General features: G+C 37.9%; 1 protein-coding gene across 1 annotated transcript in view; it reads left to right on the forward strand.

Annotated features, from left to right (window-relative positions):
* The window catches only part of LOC108285056 (60S ribosomal protein L5-like), a 59,643-nt gene extending 38,875 nt beyond the window's left edge, over window positions 1–20,768 (forward strand). The window contains exon 2 of the mRNA XM_037729059.1: window positions 20,363–20,768. Within this exon, the coding sequence (XP_037584987.1) occupies window positions 20,363–20,768 (406 nt within the window). The remainder of the gene's footprint in view (window positions 1–20,362) is intronic.
* Window positions 20,769–22,212: the final 1,444 nt, after the last annotated feature.

Genomic DNA, 22,212 nt, shown 5'->3' on the forward strand with positions numbered 1-22,212 from the left:
TCAAGTCCAGGAAATACAGAGACCACCACAAAGATACTCCTCAAGAAAAGCAACCCCAAGGCACATAATCATCAGATTCACCAGGGTTAAAATGAAGGAAAAAATGCTAAGGGCAGCCAGAGAGAAAGGTTGGGATACCCACAAAGGGAAGGCCATCAGACTCACAGTGAATCTCTGGGCAGAAACCCTACAACAAGAAGAGCTAACTATCCTAAATACATATGCACCCAATACAGGAGCACCCAGATACATAAAGCAAGTTGTTAATGACCTACAAAGGGCCTTAGACTCACACACAATAACAGTGGGAGACTTTAACACTCCACTGCCAATATTAGACAGATCAACGAGACAGAAAATTAACAAGGATATACAAGAATTGAACTCAGATCTGCACCAAGCAAACCTAATAGACATCTACAGAACTTTCCACTCCAAATCCACAGAATATACATTCTTCTCAGCATCACATCGCACTTACTCTAAAATTGACCACACAGTTGGAAGTAAATCTCTCCTCAGCAAATACAAAAGAACAGAAACAATAACAGCCAGTCTCTCAGACCACAGTGCAATCAAATTAGAACTCAGGATTAAGAAACTCACTCAAAACCACACAACTACATGGAAACTGAACAATGTGCTCCTGAATGACTACTGGATAAATAATGAAATGAAGGCAGAAATAAAGATGTTCTTTGAAACCAGTAAGAACAAAGACACAACATATCAGAATCTCTAGGACACATTTAAAGCAGTGTCTAGAAGGAAATTTATAGCACTAAATGCCCACATAAGAAGCGAGGAAAGATCTAAAATCGACACTCTATCATCACAATTAAAAGAGCTAGAGGAGCAAGATCAACCAAATTCAAAAGCTAGCAGAAGACAAGAAATAACTAAGATCAGAGCAGAACTGAAGGAGATAGAGACACAAAAAAACCCTTCAAAAAATCAACAAATTCAGGAGCTGGTTTTTTGAAAAGATCAACAAAATAGATAGACCACTAGCCAGACTAATAGAAAAGAGAGAAGAATCAAATTGATGCAATAAAAAATGATAAAGGGGATATCATCACTGATTCCACAGAAATACTAACTACCATTGGAGATTACTACAAACAACTCTATGCATATAAACCAGTAAATCTAGAAGAAATGCATAAATTCCTGGACACTTACAGCCTCCCAAGACTAAACCAGGAAGAAGTTGAATCCCTGAATAGACCAATAACAAGGTCTGAAGTTGAGGCAGCTATTAATAACCTACCAACCAAAAAAGTCCAGGTCCAGATGGGTTCACAGCCAAATTCTACCAGACATACAAAGAAGAGCTGGTACCATTCCTTCTGAAATTACTCCAAATAATACAAAAAGAGAGAATCCTCCCTAAGTCATTTTATGAAACCAACATAATTTTGACACCAAAACCCGGTAGAGACACAACTAAAAAAGAAAATTTCAGGCCAATATCCATGATGAACATCAATGCAAAAATCTTCAATAAAATACTTGCAAACCAGTTGCAACAGAATATCAAAAAGCTTATCCATCATCATCAAGTAGGCTTCATCCTGGGGATGCAAAGCTGGTTTAACATATGCAAATCTATAAACGTAATCCATCACATAAACAGAACCAAAGGCAAAAACAACATGATCATCTCCATAGATGCAGAGAAGGCCTTTGACAAAATTCAACAGTGCTTTATGCTAAAAACTCTCAATAAACTAGATATAGATGGAACATAACTCAAAATAATAAAGGCTATTGACAACAAATCCACAGCCAATATCATACTGAATGGGAAAAAACTGGAAGCATTCCCTTTGAAATCTGGCACTAGACAAGGATGCCCTCTCTCACCACTCCTATTCAACATAGTATTGGAAGTTCTAGCCAGAGCAATCAGGCAAGAAAAAGAAATAAAGGGTATTCAATTAAGAAAGGAGGAAGTCAAGTTGCCTCTATTTGCAAACGACATGATTGTATATTTAGAAGACCCCATCATCTCAGCCCAAAATCTCCTTAAACTGAGAAGCAACTTTAGTAAAGTCTCTGGATACAAAATCAACGTGCAGAAATCACAAGCATTCCTATATACCAATAACAGACTAAAAGAGAACCAAATCAAGAATGAACTCCCATTCACAATTGTTACAAAGAGAATAAAATACCTAGGAATACAACTAACAAAGGAATACAACTAACAACATTCTTCAAGGAGAACTATGAACCACTGTTCAAGGAAATAAGAGAGGACACAAACAGATGGAAAAACATTCCATGCTCACGGTTAGGAAGAATCAATATTGTGAAAATGGCCATACTGCCCAAAGTAATTTACAGATTCTACTCTATCTCCATCAAGCTACCTATGACCCTCTTCACAGAACTGGAAAAAACAATCTTAAACTTCGTATGGAACCACAAGAGAGCCCACATAGCCAAGACAATTCTAATCAAAAAGAACAAACCTGGAGGCATCATGCTACCTGACTTCAAACTATACTACAAGGCTACAGTAATCAAAACAGCATGGTACTGGTACCAAAACAGAGATATAGACCAATGGAGCAGAACAGAGGCCTAGAGGCCTCAGAGGCAACACCACACATCTACAACCATCTGATCTTTGACAAACATCTCAAAAACAAGCAATGGGGAAAGGATTCCCAGTTTAATAAGTGGTGTTGAGGTAACTGGCTAGCCATGTGCAGAAAACAGAAACTGGACCACTTTCTGGCACCTTATACAAAAATTAAAAATTAACTCCAGATGGATTAAAGACTTAAACATAAGAGCTAACACCATAAAAGCCCTAGAAGAAAACCTAGGCAAAACCATTCAGGACATAGGCATAGGCAAGGACTTCATGACTAAAACACGAAAAGCATTGGCAATAAAAGCTAAAATAGACAAATGGGATCTAATTAAACTTAAGAGCTTCTGTACAGCAAAAGAAACAATCATTAGAGTGAACTGGCAACCAACAGAATGGGAAAAACAATTTGCAATCTACCCATCTGACAAAGGGCTAATATCCATAATCTACAAATAACTAAAACAGATTTACAAGAAAAAAACAAATAAACCCATTCAAAAGTGGGCGAAGGACATGAACAGACACTTTTCAAAGGGAGACACATATGAGGCCAACAAACAAAAAAAAGTGCTCATCATCACTGGTCATTAGAGAAATGAAAATCAAAACCACATTGAGATACTATCTCATGCCAGTTACAATGGCGATCATTAAAAAATCTGGAGACAACAGATGCTGGAGAGGATGTGGAGAAATAGGAACACTTTTACACTGTTGGTGGGAGTGTAAATTAGTTCAACCATTGTGGAAGACAGTGTGGCAATTCCTCAAGGACCTAGAAATAGAAATTCCATTTCACTCAGCAATCCCATTACTGGGTATACATCCAAAGGATTATAAATCGTTCCATTATAAGGATATATGCACACGAATGTTCAATGCAGCACTGTTTACAATAGCAAAGACTTGGAACCAACCCAAATGCCCATCGATGATAGACTGGACAGGGAAAATGTGGCACATATACACCATGGAATACTATGTAGCCATAAAAAATGATGAGGTGGTGTCCTTTGTAGGGACATGGATGAACCTGGAAACCATCATTCTCAGCAAACTAACACAAGAACAGAAAATCAAACACTGCATGTCCTCACTCACAGGTGGGTGTTGAACAATGAGAATACATGGACACAGGGAGGGGAGCATCACACACTGGGGTCTGTTGGGGGGACTAGGGGAAGGACAGTGGTGGGGTAGGGAGGTTGGGGAGGGATAACATGGGGAGAAATGCCAGATATAGGTGACAGAGGCAGCAAACCTCATTGCCATGTATGTACCTATGCAACAATTCTGCATGATCTGCACATGTACCCCAGAATCTAAAGTACAATAATATATATATATATATATATATATACATATATATATGAATAAAACTAGACCTCTATCTCTCACCATATAGAAAAATCAAATCAAAATGGATTACAGACTTCAATGTAAGCCCTGAAGCTATGAAACTACAGTTTGGCAATTTCTTTAAAAAACATAAAATTGCCTTATCACCCAGAAATCACACTCATAACATGGAAACTTGAGTTCACAGAAAAACTTGTACAGGAAAATAATGGCCCCCTAACTGGAAAATATTCCAGATAGCCTTTAATATTTAAATATTTAAACAAATGACAGTATGTTAATATCATTGAACACTACTCAGCAATAAAAACACAGACTATACATGTAGCAACTTTGATTAATTTCTAGAGAATTATACTAAGTTGGAAAAAAGCAAATCTTAAGTGGTTATATACTGTATGATTCCAGTTATATAACATTTTCAAAAGACAAACTTTTAGAAATAGAGAACAAATTAGTCATCACCAGGGGTCAGGAATTGGTGATGGGACATAAGGTGGTAGATATGTCTATAAAATGGCAAGAGGATAAATCCCTGTGCTGATGGAACTGTTCTGTATCTGGACGGTATCAATATCAATATCTTGCTTGTAATATTTCATTATAGTTTTTCAAAATGTTAGCATTAGAGGAAATTGGGTAAAGAATACACAGGATCTCTCTGTATTATTTCTTATAACTGCATGTACAAGTATCTCAAAATAAAAAGTTTAAAGTTAAAAAGATGTAAGACAGTGACCATCGCACATGTAAATGGAATGAACTGCAAGAACATTTTTCAAGCCAAAGAGCAAATCCTGTAACATACTATGAAAAGTGCCTTGCTTGTGCAGTCAACAGTAAGCTAAAAAGAGGAAGAAATGATTGATGAAATATAGGAATGTTTGCCTACATGGAGTTGACCTACATCACTGTGAGTATGGGGTAATTTGATAGTAGTTAGGAAAAAGAAACAGGGTTCAGTTTTGAGTCGTGGAGACCCCCCTGAGGGAATCATATAGCAAGGGCTTATTCCAGTCAGCATAACATCAAGGGACCTGGTGGGCAGCGATGTGAGTGTAAACTCTGGATGCTAAGATCCCCATACTTCTCTGTGGAGCCCACTAACAGTAAGATTACCAACCTCAATAGTTCTCTACATTGACAAAATTTGGGGAAAAGCTGCCTGAGAGAATATATTCTAGCAGGTAGAGAAGAGGTGACTAAATTAAAGGTTAGAAGGACCACCTCACACTTCTATTTGGTGGAAATGTTTCTGGGTACTTCAAATAGAAACCTACATGGTTTATTCGCTTTGGAATAACACACAATTATCCATAGGAACAGTCTTCCAGGTCCTTGCCCACTTAAGAAGAGCAGTTTCTCTACTTCATAGATTTAGAGACATGATTCCCTACTAGGTTTTCTTCTAAGCAAACCACAAACTGACGATCTTCACAATCCTCAAATTCTCCAACTTTAGTTAGCACTCAAGAGAGTCAGTTGGCTGTAGAGAGAGAAAGTGAGAGCTTTTCTAGGGGGGGGAAAGCCCCAAATGACAAGAGAGCTTTCCAGAAAGAGAAACCATAGTTGGAACATGGGTTTGGGCTCAATCCAGGCCTCTGATGATGTAGGGTTACTGATATAGAACCAAGATTTCCTGACACAGCTACTTTTTCTCCCAAACCACTAGTGAGTGTTCTCCAACTTTGTGGGAGAGTTATCCTAGACATCACTGAAAAAGGAGAAATATACAAACACTTTGCCGGGCGGGAAAGAAAGGTTTCTGGCAATGAGAAACTTGACTTGGGCAAGAAAAAAATGTATTGGACTTTTCTCTGTCATCTCTTAGGACTTTTGATGGGGTGTTGGGCATCCTGCTTGGTATTAATAAATAAAAAGGGGACAAAAACCTTTCCCCACCCTGAATAGAGGCCTCCTTGGTGCCAAGTGACATAAAAGCTCTCTTCCCTCATCTTTAAAAATATGCTTCTCCTACTGAGATGAGATTCAGTTAGGTAACTTATATTTCTTTTAGAGACTGTGGTAGTGACTGTGATATCACTGATGCTAACTATGTAGGGCAGTATTTTCTAAAGATATTTTGAGTAAAAAAAGTGTCCAGTGTCAAATAAGTTTGTGAAATGTTGCATCAACTACTTTTCAAACAGCAAATTAAAGGCTGGGAGATGTGTGTAGTTAAGAATCCAGGGTAACTATGTATCAATTTAAAAAATAATTATTAAAAAAGAATCCTGTGTAAATTTGTTTAACTTGGCTTTTCAGGAACTTATTTGATCACACAAACCTGTCAAGGCATAATTTTCAAAAAGTTAAAAATCATGACAACCATAAAAATATGTCAAAAATTTATTTCACACAAAGATTTGCTTAACTTATTAATGGGATATTAATGGGATGGTAGAGCTGTTTGTTTAAAGAAGGATCTGAGAGACTAGTATGTGCAGACACTGAAAGAAAGAATGCTGAAATAAAATTGCTACATTGCTAAAATACAAAGCAGGTTAATGTCCTATGTGGGGGCATTATCTTTTTCAATGCACAGAAATTATTTGCATTTCTACTGAACAAAAATCACCAGCAACTTGTTAACTTCTATAAGTTAACATGTAACACAGAAGCTTACAGAATCTTTTCCCTAATCATCAGAAAATAGTAAGTTAAACAATGGTATGTTCCTCTAGAACTATGGTTCTCAAGGTATGCTCCCCAGGCCAGTGGCACCAGAATCACTTGGAATCTTGTAGAAAAGCAATTTCTTAAGCCCTACTCAAGAGCTACTGAATTGGAAACTCTGGGATGGGGCTCAGCTCTCTGTTTTAACAAGTCATCCACAGGATTCTGAGAGTTTTGAGAATCACTGACCTAGAGAATCAATCTTCAGGCACTATAAGTATATCGCCAATACTCCAGTATGACTTTGCAAAGGTATTCAGTCATCATTTTGTCTATTTTCAAGTTTTGGATGAATTTTCTTACTCAGTTTTGACTATCACACTTTGGAAATGGTAATGTACAATGAATAAAAAACATCCAGAGGTTCAGGGAAAAAAGGACGACATTTGTTTTTCTATTTTATTTCATCCTACTTCAAGTAACAGTTCAAGTTATAGCTTTTCCAAGAAAAGTTTCTAACGCTTTTAGTCTTCTCCAATGTATCTCCTCCTTGACCACCTATAGACTTTTACATGGTCGTGTACACATCATTACCCTACCTCTGTATGGAGCAACAGGATAAGCTATATATTGTGTTAGAGAAAGTGTCCACAAACTTTTTCTGGTTTTGGGGGTCATACAGAGTCTGTCAGAACTTCTCTGCCATTGTAGTGTAAAAGCAGCCATAGAAAATTTGTAAACGAATAGGGACATTTGTGTTCCGATACAACTTTATTTATAAAACAGGCTACAGCTGGATTTGGCCCACAGGCTGTAGTTGGCCATATCTGCTCTAGAGGATTTCACTCCAACAATTAAGTGCACAACCTAGAAGTAACATATATCTCTTTAACTTACAACTCATTGACCAGAATAAAACATGTGGCCCCACTCAGCTACAGGGAGCAAGGAAATATAATCTTACTAAGGTGGCAAGAGGAAGAGAGTTGTAAACACGTAGTGAACTATATGAATGACTACCACAAAGGGCATGTAGTAAAGATATATTTTTGCATGCCTGCCTTCTCTACCATCAAGTAAACCCCTCAAGGGCAAGAGCCTTATCTTGTACACACAGTCAAACAAATGTTGTAGGGGTGCATAAATATGTCTGGTTGATGGATAAGAGAAAAGAGAAGCAGAGGAAAGAGAAAAAGAATTACAAATAGGCCAATGGACAGGACAGTAATTGAGGCAGTAATGGGGAAAAGGATTATCACTATTGATAGTAGTGATATTTAGGACAATTATACTGTTAATGTTGGTCCTGGTGATGCTTCTAAAAGAGAAATCTATGCCCTTCACTCCTCAGCTCATTTTAATCTGGCTTCTTCCTCCAGTCCTCACTTGCCTGAAATCATGCTTGCTAACAAGTAACCTCCTATTTGCAAAACTCAATAAACATGTTTCTTAATCCTTATTTTACTGAATGTCTTTGCTGTACATAAGGCCACCAAATATTATCTCCCAGAAATTTTTAACTTTATAGACCTCTGTGAAACAGCATTTTCATGGCTCTCCTCTGTATGTCTCCAACCCTACCTACCCTTTGGACTTCCCCTACTCTTTCAACCCTCTAATGCCAATGTTTTTTAGGACTTCAGCCTCCTTTCTCTGCTCCTCTTCTCACTTTGCTATCACTTACATGGGCTCACATACTACATAGTTTACAACAGCATCTATAATTTTGTTGATTCCTATATCCATATAGTCTATCCATACTTCTTCATAAGTTTCAGAATCATGTATTCAAATTTCAGTCTTATACCTTCACCAGGAGGTCCCATAGATACTTCAAATGCAACATGGCAGAAAATATATTCCTGTCTTGTATTTAAACTGGCTTTTCTTGAGTAACCTGTATCTCAGTGGTTGCAACACCATGTAAGGTATTATGGACTCTTCAATACTAACATGCCCCAATCCAATCAATCTCTCTGTTTAGCCTAAATATTCATTTCTCTTTCTTCCTTTCCAGACTACTGCTCTGAACCATACTCTTATCAACTTTCACCTAAATTACCAAACAGCTTTCTAATTTACCTTCTTAACTCTTGATTTGGTTGTGAAATATTCCACACAGAAAACTACTGCCATAAATATAAGGTACATCCATGTACCTACCACTTAGCTTGATCAAATTTTAATGTTATAGTATTTGCATCTGATTTTTAAAGGAAGATGATTACATATCTAGGTAAAGCCTCATATGTTACCACCCCCAATCTCATTTCCTTCCCTCTCTCCCTACATTATAATCAACATTATACATTTAGAACTTATCACTATAAACTTTAGTTAAATTACCACATTTTTATACATCCCTTCACCATCTAGAATAGTATTTTTCAGATTTTAAACTTTATATATAAATGAGAACAAACCATGTGAATCTTTTCAAAAGCTGCTTTTGTCACTCAGCATTATGTGTTATAAAACACAATTTGAAGGTGTCTTAAGGATTCTTATTAGGCTTTCATTCAATTTTTTATTTTTATTTTTTATTTCCATAGGTTTTAGGGAACAGGTGGTGTTTGTTTACATAAACAAGTTCTTTAGTGGTGATTTCTGAGATTTTGGTGCACCCATCAGCTGAGCAGTGTACACTGTACCCAATTTGTAATCTTTTATCCCTCACGTCCCCTCCCACCCTTTTCCCCCAAAAATCCATTGTTATCATTCTCATGCCATTGCATCTTCATAGCTTAGCTCCCACTTATGAGGAACACACGATGTTTGGTTTTCCATTCCTTAGTTACTTCACTTAGAATCTGGGGACCTTCAGCTTAAGACTGGCTAGTTTAAATAATCTAAGCAGACTCTAAGCTCTGGGTGTGGTCCCTAAATGTCCAGTGCCTGGATCTGGGGTGATTTAGGGCAGGGAAAATATTGGCTTGGTGTTTAAGAGCTAGATAAAGGATATAGTTGAAGCTATGGGCTTTGGATTGGTTTGCTTATGAAAGGCTTACTGGAAGGCAAGTTATTTACTATCTTTAGGAATTAGCTATCCCTGGGAGGGACAGTTTTTCCAGGATTAGCAAGAAACCAAGATGTCAGAGCATTATAAAACAAAGAAAATACTTAAAAACATGATTCACAAAGTTAAAATGCTTTGACTCTGTTTTGATTTATTTCGAGTACTGCTGGATTTGACATAACATTTTCTTCATGAGACAGTTCTAGGATTTTCTTCTATTTTCCTTAGTAAATTGTGTGTGTGTGTGTGTGTGTGTGTGTGTGTGTGTGTGTGAGAGAGAGAGAGAGAGAGAGAGAGAGAGAGAGAGGGTGTGTGTGCGCAAGCACAAATTAGCAAAATGTAAAAAAATTGGTGAATCTGGATAAGTGATATACAGGAGTTCTTATAATTTCCTTTAAGTTAGAAGCTACATAAAAACTTAAAAGTGCAAGGAATGAAGGAATCCCTAGGAGTCAAAACTGGGGTGAGGGGAACTCCTACTATATAACAGGCATTAATGCCTTGGCTGCCCTAAAAGTATAACCTACATCAGTATATAAAAGACTTAGATATTAACAGCTACTTACAGAAGCATAGATCTTGGGTTCTTGTGAAGCACAGAGATGGAACTGAGATCCCTGAATGAAACATGAGCTCTTAAAACTCTCTACTCTAGTTGAAAGTATAGATAGACCATAAATACTTCAGCAAAGGTAGCATCTGTGTCAGGGATTTGGATGGGAAGAAAAGTCTCTTAAAAATTTAAAACAGCAGATCTGCCTTCATAAGGTGCAAATTTACACTAAGTAGTAGACATTACTTGTGCTCTCCAACATACAGTGCTTCTTTCCTTCCTGAGAACTTAAAAGACTGTATTTCTTATCCCCTTTTGAGCTGGGTGGAGCCATGTGACTAGTTTTTGCCCATGGTCACTTCTTGGCTGAAGAAGTCAAAAGCCCATTCTCCATCCTTGAGATCTTCTGCTAAAGAGATCTAGAATCCATCATAAGATGAAAACAGATAAGAGGATATCTTATCTGAAGAGATGTCCCACCTGAAGCAGATTTTTTTAACTTTTTTTTTTCAATTTTTATCTTAGATTTAGGGGGTACGTTTGCAGGTTTGTTACCTGGGTACTTCGTGTGATGCTGAGGTTTAGGATATGAATGATCCCATCACCTAGGTACTGAGCATAGTACCCAACAATTAGTTTCTCTACCCTAGCACCCTTCCTCCCTCCTCCCTCTAGTAGACCCCAGTGTCAATTATTTCCATCTTTATTCCCATGACTACCCAATGTTTAGCTTCCCTTTATAAACAAAAACGTGGTATTTGGTTTTCCATCCCTGCATTAATTCACTTCGGATAATAGCCTTCAGTTGCATCAATGTTGTTGCAAAGAACATAATTTCATTCCTTTTATGGCTGCATTGTATTCCACATTGTATGTGTATCACATTTTCTCTGTTCAGATCACCATTTTGATGAGCATCTATGTTGATTCCATGTCTTCGGCTATTGTGAATAGTGCTGCGATGAACATGCAAGTGATTTTGTCTTTTTGGTGGAATGATTTGTTTTCTTTTGGATATGTACCCAGTAATGCAATTTCTGGGTCAAATGGTAGTTGTTTTTTAAGTTCTTTGAGAAATCTCCAAACTGCTTTTTACAGTGGCTAAACTAATTTACATCCTCACCAACAGTGTATAAAGTATGCCCTTTTCTCCACAGCCTCATCAGAATCTTTTTTAAAAAAATTTTTTAACAATAGCTATTCTGACTGGTGTGAGATGGTATCTCACTGGGGTTTTGGTTTATATTTCACTGATGATTAATGGTGTTGAGCACTTTTAATATGTTTGTTGGCCACTTGTATGTCTTCTTTTAAGAAGCATCTGTTCATGTCCTTTGCCCATTTTTTATGAGGTTATTTGTCTTTTGCTTGTTGAGCTGCTTAAGTTCCTTATATATTTTGGATATTAGACCCTTGTCAGGTCCACAGTTTGTGACTGTTTTCTTCCATTATGTAGGTTGTCTATTTGCTCTGCTGAAGCTGTGCAGAAGCTCTTTAGATCAATTAGGTCCCACTTTTCAGTTTTTATTTTCATTGTAATTGCTTTTGAGGACAGTAATAAATTCTTTCCCAACCCAATGTCCAGAATGGTGTTTCCTAGTTTTTATTCTAGGATTCTTATAGTTTGTGGTCTTGCATTTAAATCTTTAATCCATCCTGAGTTAAGTTTTGTATATGATAAAAGGTAGATGTATTAGTCTGTTCTCATGCTGCTAATAAATACACACCTGATACTGGGTAATTTATAAAGAAAAAGAGGTTTAATAGACTCAGTCTCACATGGCTAGGGAGGCCTCACAATCATGATGGAAGATGAAGCAAAGGCACGTCTTACATGGTGGCAAGCAAAAGAGCATGTGCAGAGGAATTCCCATTTATAAAACCAGCAGATCTTATGATTTAGTCACTATTACAAGAACAGCAATAAAAAAACCTGCCCTATGACTCAATTACTTCCCACCAAATCCCTCCCATGACATGTGGGAATTATGGGAGCTACAATTCAAGATGAGATTTGGGTAGGGATACATCGAAACCATATTGGGTCTCAATTTCATTCAGTTCTGTGAAGCAGATTTGTTATTAGCAAGAAACAAATATTTGTTGTCTTAAGCTTCTGAGATTTCAGGATTGTTAAATTAATTTGCCCTCTCTCACTCTTTACACACACATGCACATGCACACACATACACACACAGTTTATGGAGGAAAATATGAAAGAAGAAAATCCTAGACCTATCTCAGGAAGTAAAACCCAGCTTTGTACAGAAGACAAAACAAAACAAAAAACCCATCTCAACCAAGTAGCATTTATCACAGAAATGAAAAAATAAGTCATTATCAGAAAATCTATTAATGTGATATACTACACCAATAAATAAACTCCATTTTCTCCTAATACACTGATTGATTCAAAAAATTCCTCAGTGAGAAATCAGCACAAATCTTCTCACCACAGGAAATATAATTATATCAGGAGCACAGCAAGATGGTAGAAAAGAAGGCTACACCATTCATCCCACTCCCCAGCCAGGAACATCAAATTTTAACAACTATCTGCACACAGAAAAGCACCTCACCATGAAGCAAAAATGAGGTTAGCAATCACAGTACCTGGTTTTAACTTCGTATCACTGAAAGAGGCACTGAAGAGGGCAGGCAAGACAGTCCCAAATTGCCAACACAACCCCTACACCATATCCCAGCAGTGGCTGCAGAGTATGGTGTCTATGCACTTCAGAAAGGCAAAGCAAAGTGACTGGGAAACTCTGCATTGAATGCAGGGATGCCCTGTCACAGTGGACAGCAAAGCTGCACTGGACTTAGTCGGCACCCATGCAAGGAAGGATCATTTGGATCATCATCCAATGATCCAGAGGGAAATCACACATCCCAGGGGCCAAAACTTGAGTTTCTTGGCAAGCATCGTCACCAAGCACCAAAGTGCTCTCAGGTCATAAGTAAATTTGAAAGGTATTCTAGGACACAAGGACTGCAACTCCTAGGTAACTCCTAGTGCTGGATTGGGCTTAGAGGCAGTGGACTAGGGTGGCACATGACCTAGGGAGACATGAGCAGGGGCAGCTAAGGGGATGTTTGCACCACCCTTGCCCCTACCCCAGAGAGCTTAACTTGCGGCAACAAAAGTGATTCCTTCCTTGCGCTTAAGGAGAGGAGAGCAAAGAGTAAGGAGGACTTTGTCTTGCATCCTGGATGCCAGCTCAGGCACAGTAACATAGAGCAGTCATGAAGCACCCATTTCAGGCCCTAGTTTATAGACTACATTATCAGACACACTCTGGACCAAAAGGGAGGCCACTGGCTTGAAAGGACAAACCCAGTCCTTGCAGCATTCATCACCTGGTGACTAAAGAACCGTTTGAGCCCTGAATAACCAGCAGTGATACCTAGGTAGGAAGCCACGGGCCCAGGGTGAGACTCTGAGACTTGCTGGCTTCAGGTGTGAGAGAGTACGTTCCCAGCTATGGTGGCTATGGGAAGAGACTTCTGCTTGAGAAAAACAGAAAGAAAAGTAATGGAAACTTCGTCTTGCACCTTAGGTATAAACGTAGCCAGAGTGGAGTAGAGCAACAAGCAGGTACTTCAGGTACTCAAGTCCACGCCTAAGCTCTTAGATAGCATTTCTGAACGTGCCCTGGACTAGAGGGGAGCCCACTGTCCAGAAGGGCAATTTCCAAGTCTGGAAACATTCACCACAACCTGACTGAAGGGCCCTTGACCTTTTAGTGAATATCAGTAGTGGCCTGGCAGAAAACTCAATGGGTTGGTGGTGTAGTGGCCACAGGGAGAGACTCCTTTGCCTGTGGAAAGAGAAGGAAAGAGCATAATGTATTTTATATTGTGGTTTGAGTGCCAGCTAAGCTGCAGTCAAATCAAATATCAGGTACATTTGTAAGGTTTTTTGCCCCAACTGCTGGCTCCCAGACAACACCTCCAGGCCCAACCAGGGCCTAGAGAATTCACCGCCCTAAAGGGAAGGACACAAACCTAGCTGGCTTTTCCACCGACATATTATAGAGCCCTAGGGTCTTAAGGGAACATGGGTAGTAGTCAGGTAATTGCTTACAGTGGGCCTTGGGTAAGATGCAGGGCTGTGCTGGCTTCTGGACTGATCCAGCACAGTACCAGTGGTGATAGCTACAGGGGTGCTTGCATTACCACACCCCTAGTTCCAGGCAGCTCAGCACATGGAAAGAAACATCATTTGTATGGGAGAAAATAGAGAAATAAACAAGAGTCACTGCCTGATAATCCAGATAATTCTTCCGGATCTTATCAAAGACCACCAAGGCAGTGCCTCTGTGAGTCCCCATAGCATTATGGGGCTTGGGGTCCACGTCCCTTCAAATATGTCAAAAGCCTTCCAAAGAAGGATGAGAACAAACAAGCCCAAACTGCAAAGACTAGAATAAATACCTAACTCTTCATGCCCAGACAACAATGAACATCTATAGGAATCTAAAACATACAGGAAAACATGCCATCACCAAAAGAATCAAATAAGGCGCCAGGGACAAATACTAAAGACATAGAGATATGTGACTTCTCAGACACAGTATTTACAATAGCTGTTTTGAGAAAACCCAATGAAATTCAAAATAACACAGAAAAGGAATTCAGAACTCTATCAGATAAATTTAACAAAAAGATGAAAATAATAGAAAAGCAGAAATTCTAGAGTTAAAAAATGCAACTGATATACTGAAGAAAGGATAAGAGTCTCTTAAGATCAAAATTGGTCAAGCAGAAGAAAGAATAAGTGAGCTTGAAGACAAACTATTTGAAAATATACAGTCAGAGGAGACAAAGAGAGTAAGACAGAATGAAGCATGATTACAAGATCTAGAAAATAGTGTCATAAGAGCAAATCTAAGAGTTGTGGCTTTAAAGATGAGGTAGAGAGAGAGATCATGGTAGAAAGTTTATTCGAAAGGATAATTTCCCAAACCTAGAGAAAGATATCATCATTCAAGTATGAGAAGGTTATAGAACATGAAGTAGATTTAATCCAAAGAAGACTACTTCAAGGCAGTTGATAATTAAACTTCCAAAGGTCAAGGATAAAGAATGAATCTTAAAAGTACAAAGAGAAAAGATGCAAATAACGTACAACAGAGCTCCAGTATATCTGGCAGTACACTTTTCAGTGCAAACACAGGCCAGGAAAGAGAAGCATGACACATACTAGTGTAGAAAATCTTTTTACCCCAGAATAATATATATGCCAAAAGTATCCCTAAAGCATGAAGGAAAAATAAATACCTTTCCAGAAAAGCAAAAACAGTGAGATTTCATCAACATCAGACCTGTCCTACAAGAAATGCTAAAGGAAGTTCTTCAATCTGAAAGAAAATAATGTTAATGAGCAATGAGAAATCATGTGAAAGAAAAACTCACTGGTAATAGTAAGCACACACAAAAAATTCTAACACTGTAATTGTCAGGAAAAACATGGAAAAACATCTCATGTTCATGGATATGAAGAGTGAAAATTATTAAAACGGCCATACTGCCCAAAGGAATTTACAGATTCAATGCTATTTCTAGCTAATTACCAATGATATTCTTCACAGAACTAGGAGAAAACTATTTTAAAATGTATATGGAACTAAAAAAGAGCCCAAATAGCCAGGGCAATTATAAGCAAAAAGAACAAAGCTGAAGGCATTACATTGTGTCTTCACACTACATTAAGGGGCTACAGTAACCCAAACAGCATGCTACTGGTACAAAAACAGGCACATAGACCACTGGACCAGAATACAGAGCCCAGAAACAAGGCCATACACCTACAACCATCTGATCTTTGACAAAGCCAACAAAAACAAGCAATGGGGAAAAGACTCCCTCTTCAATAAATGATGCTAAGATAAATGGGGAGCCATATACAGAAGATGGAAGCTGGACCCCTTTCATACACCATATACAAAAATCGACTCAAGATGGTTTAAATGCAAAACCAAAACTATAAAAAACCTGGAAGACAACCTAGGCAATACTATTCTGCACATAGAAACAGGAAGAGATTTCATGACAAATCTCTTTTTTTGTCACCAAAATCAATCACAATAAAAATAAAAATTGGGGAATTTGATCTAATTAAACTTAAGAGCTTCTGCAAGGCAAAAGAAACTATTAACAGAGTAATCAGACAACCTACAGAATGGAAGAAAATATTTGCAAGCTATGCATCTGACAAAGGTCTAATATCCAGCATCTATAAGAAACTTAAACACATTTACATGAAAAAAACCAAACTACCACCATTTAAGAAGTGAGCAAAGGATATGAACAGACACTTTTCAAAGGAAGACATACATGCATCCAACAAAATATGAGGAAAAGCTCAACATCACTGACCATTAGAGAAATGCAAATCAAAACCACGATTAGATACCATCTCACATCAGTCAAAATGGCAATTATTAAAAAGTCAAAAAATAACAGATGCTGGTGAAGTTGCAGAGAAAGGGGAAGACTTATATACTGTTAGTGGGAGTGTCTATTAATTCAACCATTGGGAAAGCAGAATGGCTATTCTTCAAAGAGCTAAAAGCAGAACTACCATTCAACCCAGCACTCTCATTACTGAGTATACATCAAGAGAAATATAAATCACTCTACCATAAAGACACATGTACACAAATCTTTGTTTCAGCTCACAATAGCAAAGACATGGAATCAACAAAAATGCCCATAATGACAAATTAAATAAAGAAAATGTGGTAATACACACCATGGAATATTATGTAACCATAAAAAAGAATATCATGTCTTTTGTGGGCACATGGATGGAACTGAAGGCTATGATTCTTAGCAAACTAATGCAGAAACAGAAAACCAAATACTGCATGTTCTCATTTATAAGTGGGAGTTAAATGATGATAATTCATGAATACAAAGAATGGAACACCAAAACCAGAAAACTATAGGCCAATATTTCTGATTACTGTTGATTTAAAAATTCCTAACAAAATTCAAGCACACTGTATTCCATAACATTTTTAAAAGATCATTCATCATGACCAAGTGAGATTTGTCTGACGGATGTAAGGATGGTTCACTATATGCAAATCAATCTGTGTGATACCTCATATCAACAAAATGAAGGAGAAAAACCATATGATCAATTCAATTAATGCTGAAAAAAGCATTTGAGAAAATTCAACATCCTTTTATGATAACAAGCCTCAAAAAACTGGGTATAGAAGAAACATACATTAACATAATTAAAGCCATATATGACAGACCCACAAAGCACACCTACAAGATCAACATAATAAAAACCATATATGATAGAACTACAGCAAGTATCATACTGCATGCGGAGAAACTGAAAACCTTTCCTGTAAGATATGGAACATGACAAGGATGCCCACTGTCCCCACTGTCATTCAACATAGTACTGAAAATCCTAGCTAAAGCAATCAGACAAGAGAAAGAAATAAAGGGCACCCAAATTGGAAAGGAAGAGATCAAATTATCCTTGGTTACAGATGATATGATCTTATATTTGGAGAAACATAAAGATTCCACAAGAAAACAATGAGAACTGTGAGACAAATTCAGTAAAGTCACAGGACACAAAATCAACCTGCAAAAATTAGTATCATTTCTATATGCCAACACTGAACAATCTGAAAAAGAAATAAAAAGTAATCTAATTTACAATAGCCATACCTAAAATTAAATACCTAGAAAATAAGCAAAGAAGTAAAACATCTCTATAATAAAAACTGTAAAATGCTGATGAAAGAAATTGAAGGGGACACCAAGAAATGTAAAGCTATTCCAGGTTCATGAATTGGAAGAATAGACATTGTTAAAATTTTCATTTTACCCAAAGAAAACTATAGATTCAATGCAATAGCTATCAAAACACCAAAGACATTCTTCACAGAAATAGAAAAGCAATTCTAAAATTTATATGGAACCCCAAAAGATGCAGAATAGGTAGAGCTGTCCTAAGAAAAAAGAACAAAAGTGGAAGAGTGATAACAACCCACAAAAAACTGGGTATAAAAGGAGCATACATTAACATAATAAAAGCCATATATACCTGACTTCAAGTTATGCTACAGAGCTATATAGTAATCAAAACAGTATTGTACTGGCAAAAAGCAAACAAACAAACAAAAAACCCCAGGTACATAGACCTATGGAACCATACAGATAATCCAGAAACACATACACACACCTACAGTGAACTCATTTTGACAAAGGTGCCAAGAATATACAATGGGAGAAAAGACAATCTCTTCAATTAATGGTGCTGGGAAAACTGGATATCCACATGGAGAAGAAGAAAACTAGACCCCTATCTCTCATCATATACACAAATGAAATAAAATCGGATTCGACACTTAAATATAAGACCTCAAACTAAGAAACCACTGCAAGAAAACATTGGTGAAAGTCTCCAGGACATCGGTCTGAGAAAAAAATTTCTCAAGCAATACTCCACAAGCACAGGCACCTCAAACTATGAAACCACTAGAAGAAAACATTGGGGAAAATCTTCAGGACATTGGTCTAAGCAAACATTTCTTGAGCAATACTCCACAAACACAGGCAATCAAAGCAAAAATAAACAAATGTGATCATATCAGGTTAAAAAGCTTGTACACAGTGAAGGAAAGACAAAGAAAAGACACAACCCACAGAATGGGAGAAAATATTTGCAAACTATCCATCTGACAAGGGATTCATAAGCAGAATATATAAGAAACTCAAACAGTTCTGTGGAAAAAAAATCTAATAATCCAATTTAAAAATGGGCAAAATATTTGAATAGGCATTTCTCAGAAGAAAATATACAAATGGCAAACAAGCATATGAAAAGGCACACATCACTGATCATCAGAGAAAGGCAAATCAAAATTACTAAGAGATATCACCTCCCTCCAGTTAAAATGGCTTAGATTTAAGCCATTTTAACAGAATGATCCTGTCATTTGCAACAACATGGATGGGACTGGAGGTTACTATGTTGAGTGAAATAAGCCAGGCACAGAATGATAAACATCACGTGTTCTCACTTATTTGTGGGAGCTATAAACGAAAGCAATTGAACTCATGGAGATACAGAGTAAAATGATGGTTACCAGAGGCTGGGAAAAGTAGTGGGGTCACGGGGGAAGGTGGTTATTGTTAATGGGTACAAAAAATAGAAAGAATAAATAAGATCTAGTATTTGACAGCACAAAAGTGTGACTATAGTCAATAATAATTTCCTTGTACATTTCCAAATATAAAATAAAAATTTAAAAATGAAAAATAATTCTACTACAAATAATACATAATATGTGTATGATGTGATTGATACATTAATTAGGCCAATTTGCTGATTTCAGAATGTATATATGTATTGAAGCATCATTTTATACTCATAAATATATAGTTATTATTTGTTAACAAAGTATCTTTTAAAGTGGAAAAGTAGTTTCAGGTTCATTTTACTTCAGGAGGACTGGAAGGGAAAAATATAAGAATTCTCTGACAAGCCCTTTCCTCAATATGGGTTGTGCATAATTTCCACACAGAAAGGTTCCCTTCCTTCATACAAAGCAAGGGCTCGCAATAAAAATTCCAATGAAGACAAGAACATAAGCCACCATGAATAAGAATCAGAATGAAACACAAATAAGAACATTGTTCTTTTGAAATTTATGTAATAAATTGCATATAAACTCTCTAAAAATATTAAAATGATTAAAAAGCTCCAATACATCACAGCAGACTTTTCAGTGACAACCTTACAAGCCAGGAGAGAGTGGCATGATGTATTTAAAGTGCTGAAAGAAAAAAAACGTATACCCTAGCATAGTATATCCAGTGAAAATATCCTTCAAACATGAAGGAGAAATAAAGACTTTTCAAACAAACAAAAGCTGAAGGATTTCATCAACATCAGATCTGTCCTAAGAAATGTTAAAAGGAGTACTTCAGTCAGAAAGGAAAAGACATTAATGAGCAATAAATATGCACCTGAAGGTACAAAACTCACTGGCAATAGTAAGTACAGAGAAAAACACAGAATATTATAATGCTGTAACTGTAGTGTGTAAACTACTCTTACTCTAAATGGAAAGAATAAAGGATGAACCAATCAAGAATAATAACTATACAGGTATTGATAGACTTACGACCTATGCAACTTACGACCATTCGACTTTACGACCACAATCACTAGCCACGACTGCTCCGCGTCTGGCAGCACAAACGTTGCCCAGCTGGGCGTACGACAGTGCAGACCAGCTTCCGGCAGCACTACCATCTCCGTGTGTACCATTTCAACTGTTATCCCAGACTCAGTACAGCAATTTGTGTTTTGTGTCTTGGATATTTTTCATCAAACCCCTCCCAATAAACTTCTTATACATTTCGAAGCAATGGACCCAAACATCGAACGATTTGCAAGGATTGGATGGATGGCACACGATGTGTTTCGTCCATATTGTGAAATTTATGAAGAAAAAAAGAAACATAAAATTCAGACAAAGCTCACCGTGTTTATCAAAAAACCAACTCCGGTAACCCCACCTGCTGCCTCAGATGACGACATCAATGATCTGCAGCCAAGCACCAGCGGTCAATAAAATGTTTCATACATGTTTATATATTTTGATATGTTTTGCAATTGGGAAAATATTTCCTATGGTATTTTTTACACCTGTATTTTGTATTTTTGTATGCACCTGTATTTTGTAATTTTGTATGTTTTGCAAATATTAAACCAGTTGTACTGGTAATGTAGTGTTTTACTTAAACCTGACAAATGTAAAAATAAGAAACTAAATGGTGTAGAAATGATACAAATGGCATAAAATGAACAAAGAAAATTATGATAAAATATGACTTAAAGATTTTTATAACATCATTTCACAGTACTGTACATATAGCCTACTCAACTTACGACCAAATCGTGTTACGACCGGTCTGTCGGAACCAATCGTGGTCGTAAGTCGAGCACTAGCTGTAATGAGTTTTCAAGACATAGTACAATAAGATATCTATAGAAACAACAAAATGTAAAAACGTAGGAGGATAAAGTGAAGGCGTAGAGGTGTTGCTCATTTTCATTTTACTTGTTTGTTTATGCAAATAGCGTTGTTTTTGTCAGGTTAAAATAAGGGGTTATAAGATACTATTTGTAGGGGATTGGGGGAAGATGGCCGACTAGGAACAGCTCAGGAGTACAGCTCCCAGTGAAAGTGCAGAGGGTGAGTGGATGCCGCATTTCCAGATGGATATTTATTGCCCACAGACCAGGAGATTCCCAGGTGGAGGAGCCCCATGGGTCGCCAGCACGGCTGTTTCGGCCTGTGCGGCTGTTTTGGCCCGCGCGGCTGCTTTGCCTGCACCCTGGCGTGGTGGTTCTCCGTACAAAAGACACTGGTCTGGGTGCCCTCTTAGCTGGCGATTGGAGCCCTGAGACAGCAGAGTCGCCCATTTATCTGAAATAGCGAGCCAGGCCAGGAGATTCTAGGCAAAAAAAACCGCCAGGAATCTCAGCACCGCCGTTTCAGCTGGCCCAGTGAGTCGCAGCATGGGAGATCCTGGCGCCTTTTCAACAGGGAGAGAGTTGACTGCTCAATAACAACAACAAAAAAAAGACTCTGAGTCAGGGAGCCAGGTGATCCGGCTCGGCTGGTCCCACCGCCCCCCCCAACACAAAAAAAACAATAATTGAAAACGCTCTGGGTTGAGTTTCACAGCAAGCACAGCTGAACCCTGGATGGTCAGGCTCTGTGGGAGAGGGGCATCCGACATTACTGAGATATTCCACCACTACGGAGGCAGTCTGACCATCGCTGAGGCAGCCCACCATTGCTGAGGCAACCCGCCATTGCTGAGGCAACCTGCCACTATAGAGAGAGTCTGCCATAACAGAGGCGGGTCACCATTGCCAAGGCAGTTCTAACTACACCCATATAAACAGGACTGCAGGGAAGATCATACAGCAGCTGGGTGGAGCCCACAGCAGCTCAGCAAAGCCTCTGCAGGCAGACAGTGACTAGGCTGCCTCCTCGCTGGGCAGGG

Source organism: Cebus imitator, unplaced genomic scaffold (assembly GCF_001604975.1).
Source record: "Cebus imitator isolate Cc_AM_T3 unplaced genomic scaffold, Cebus_imitator-1.0 Scaffold289, whole genome shotgun sequence".
Classification (NCBI taxonomy): Eukaryota; Metazoa; Chordata; class Mammalia; order Primates; family Cebidae; genus Cebus; species Cebus imitator.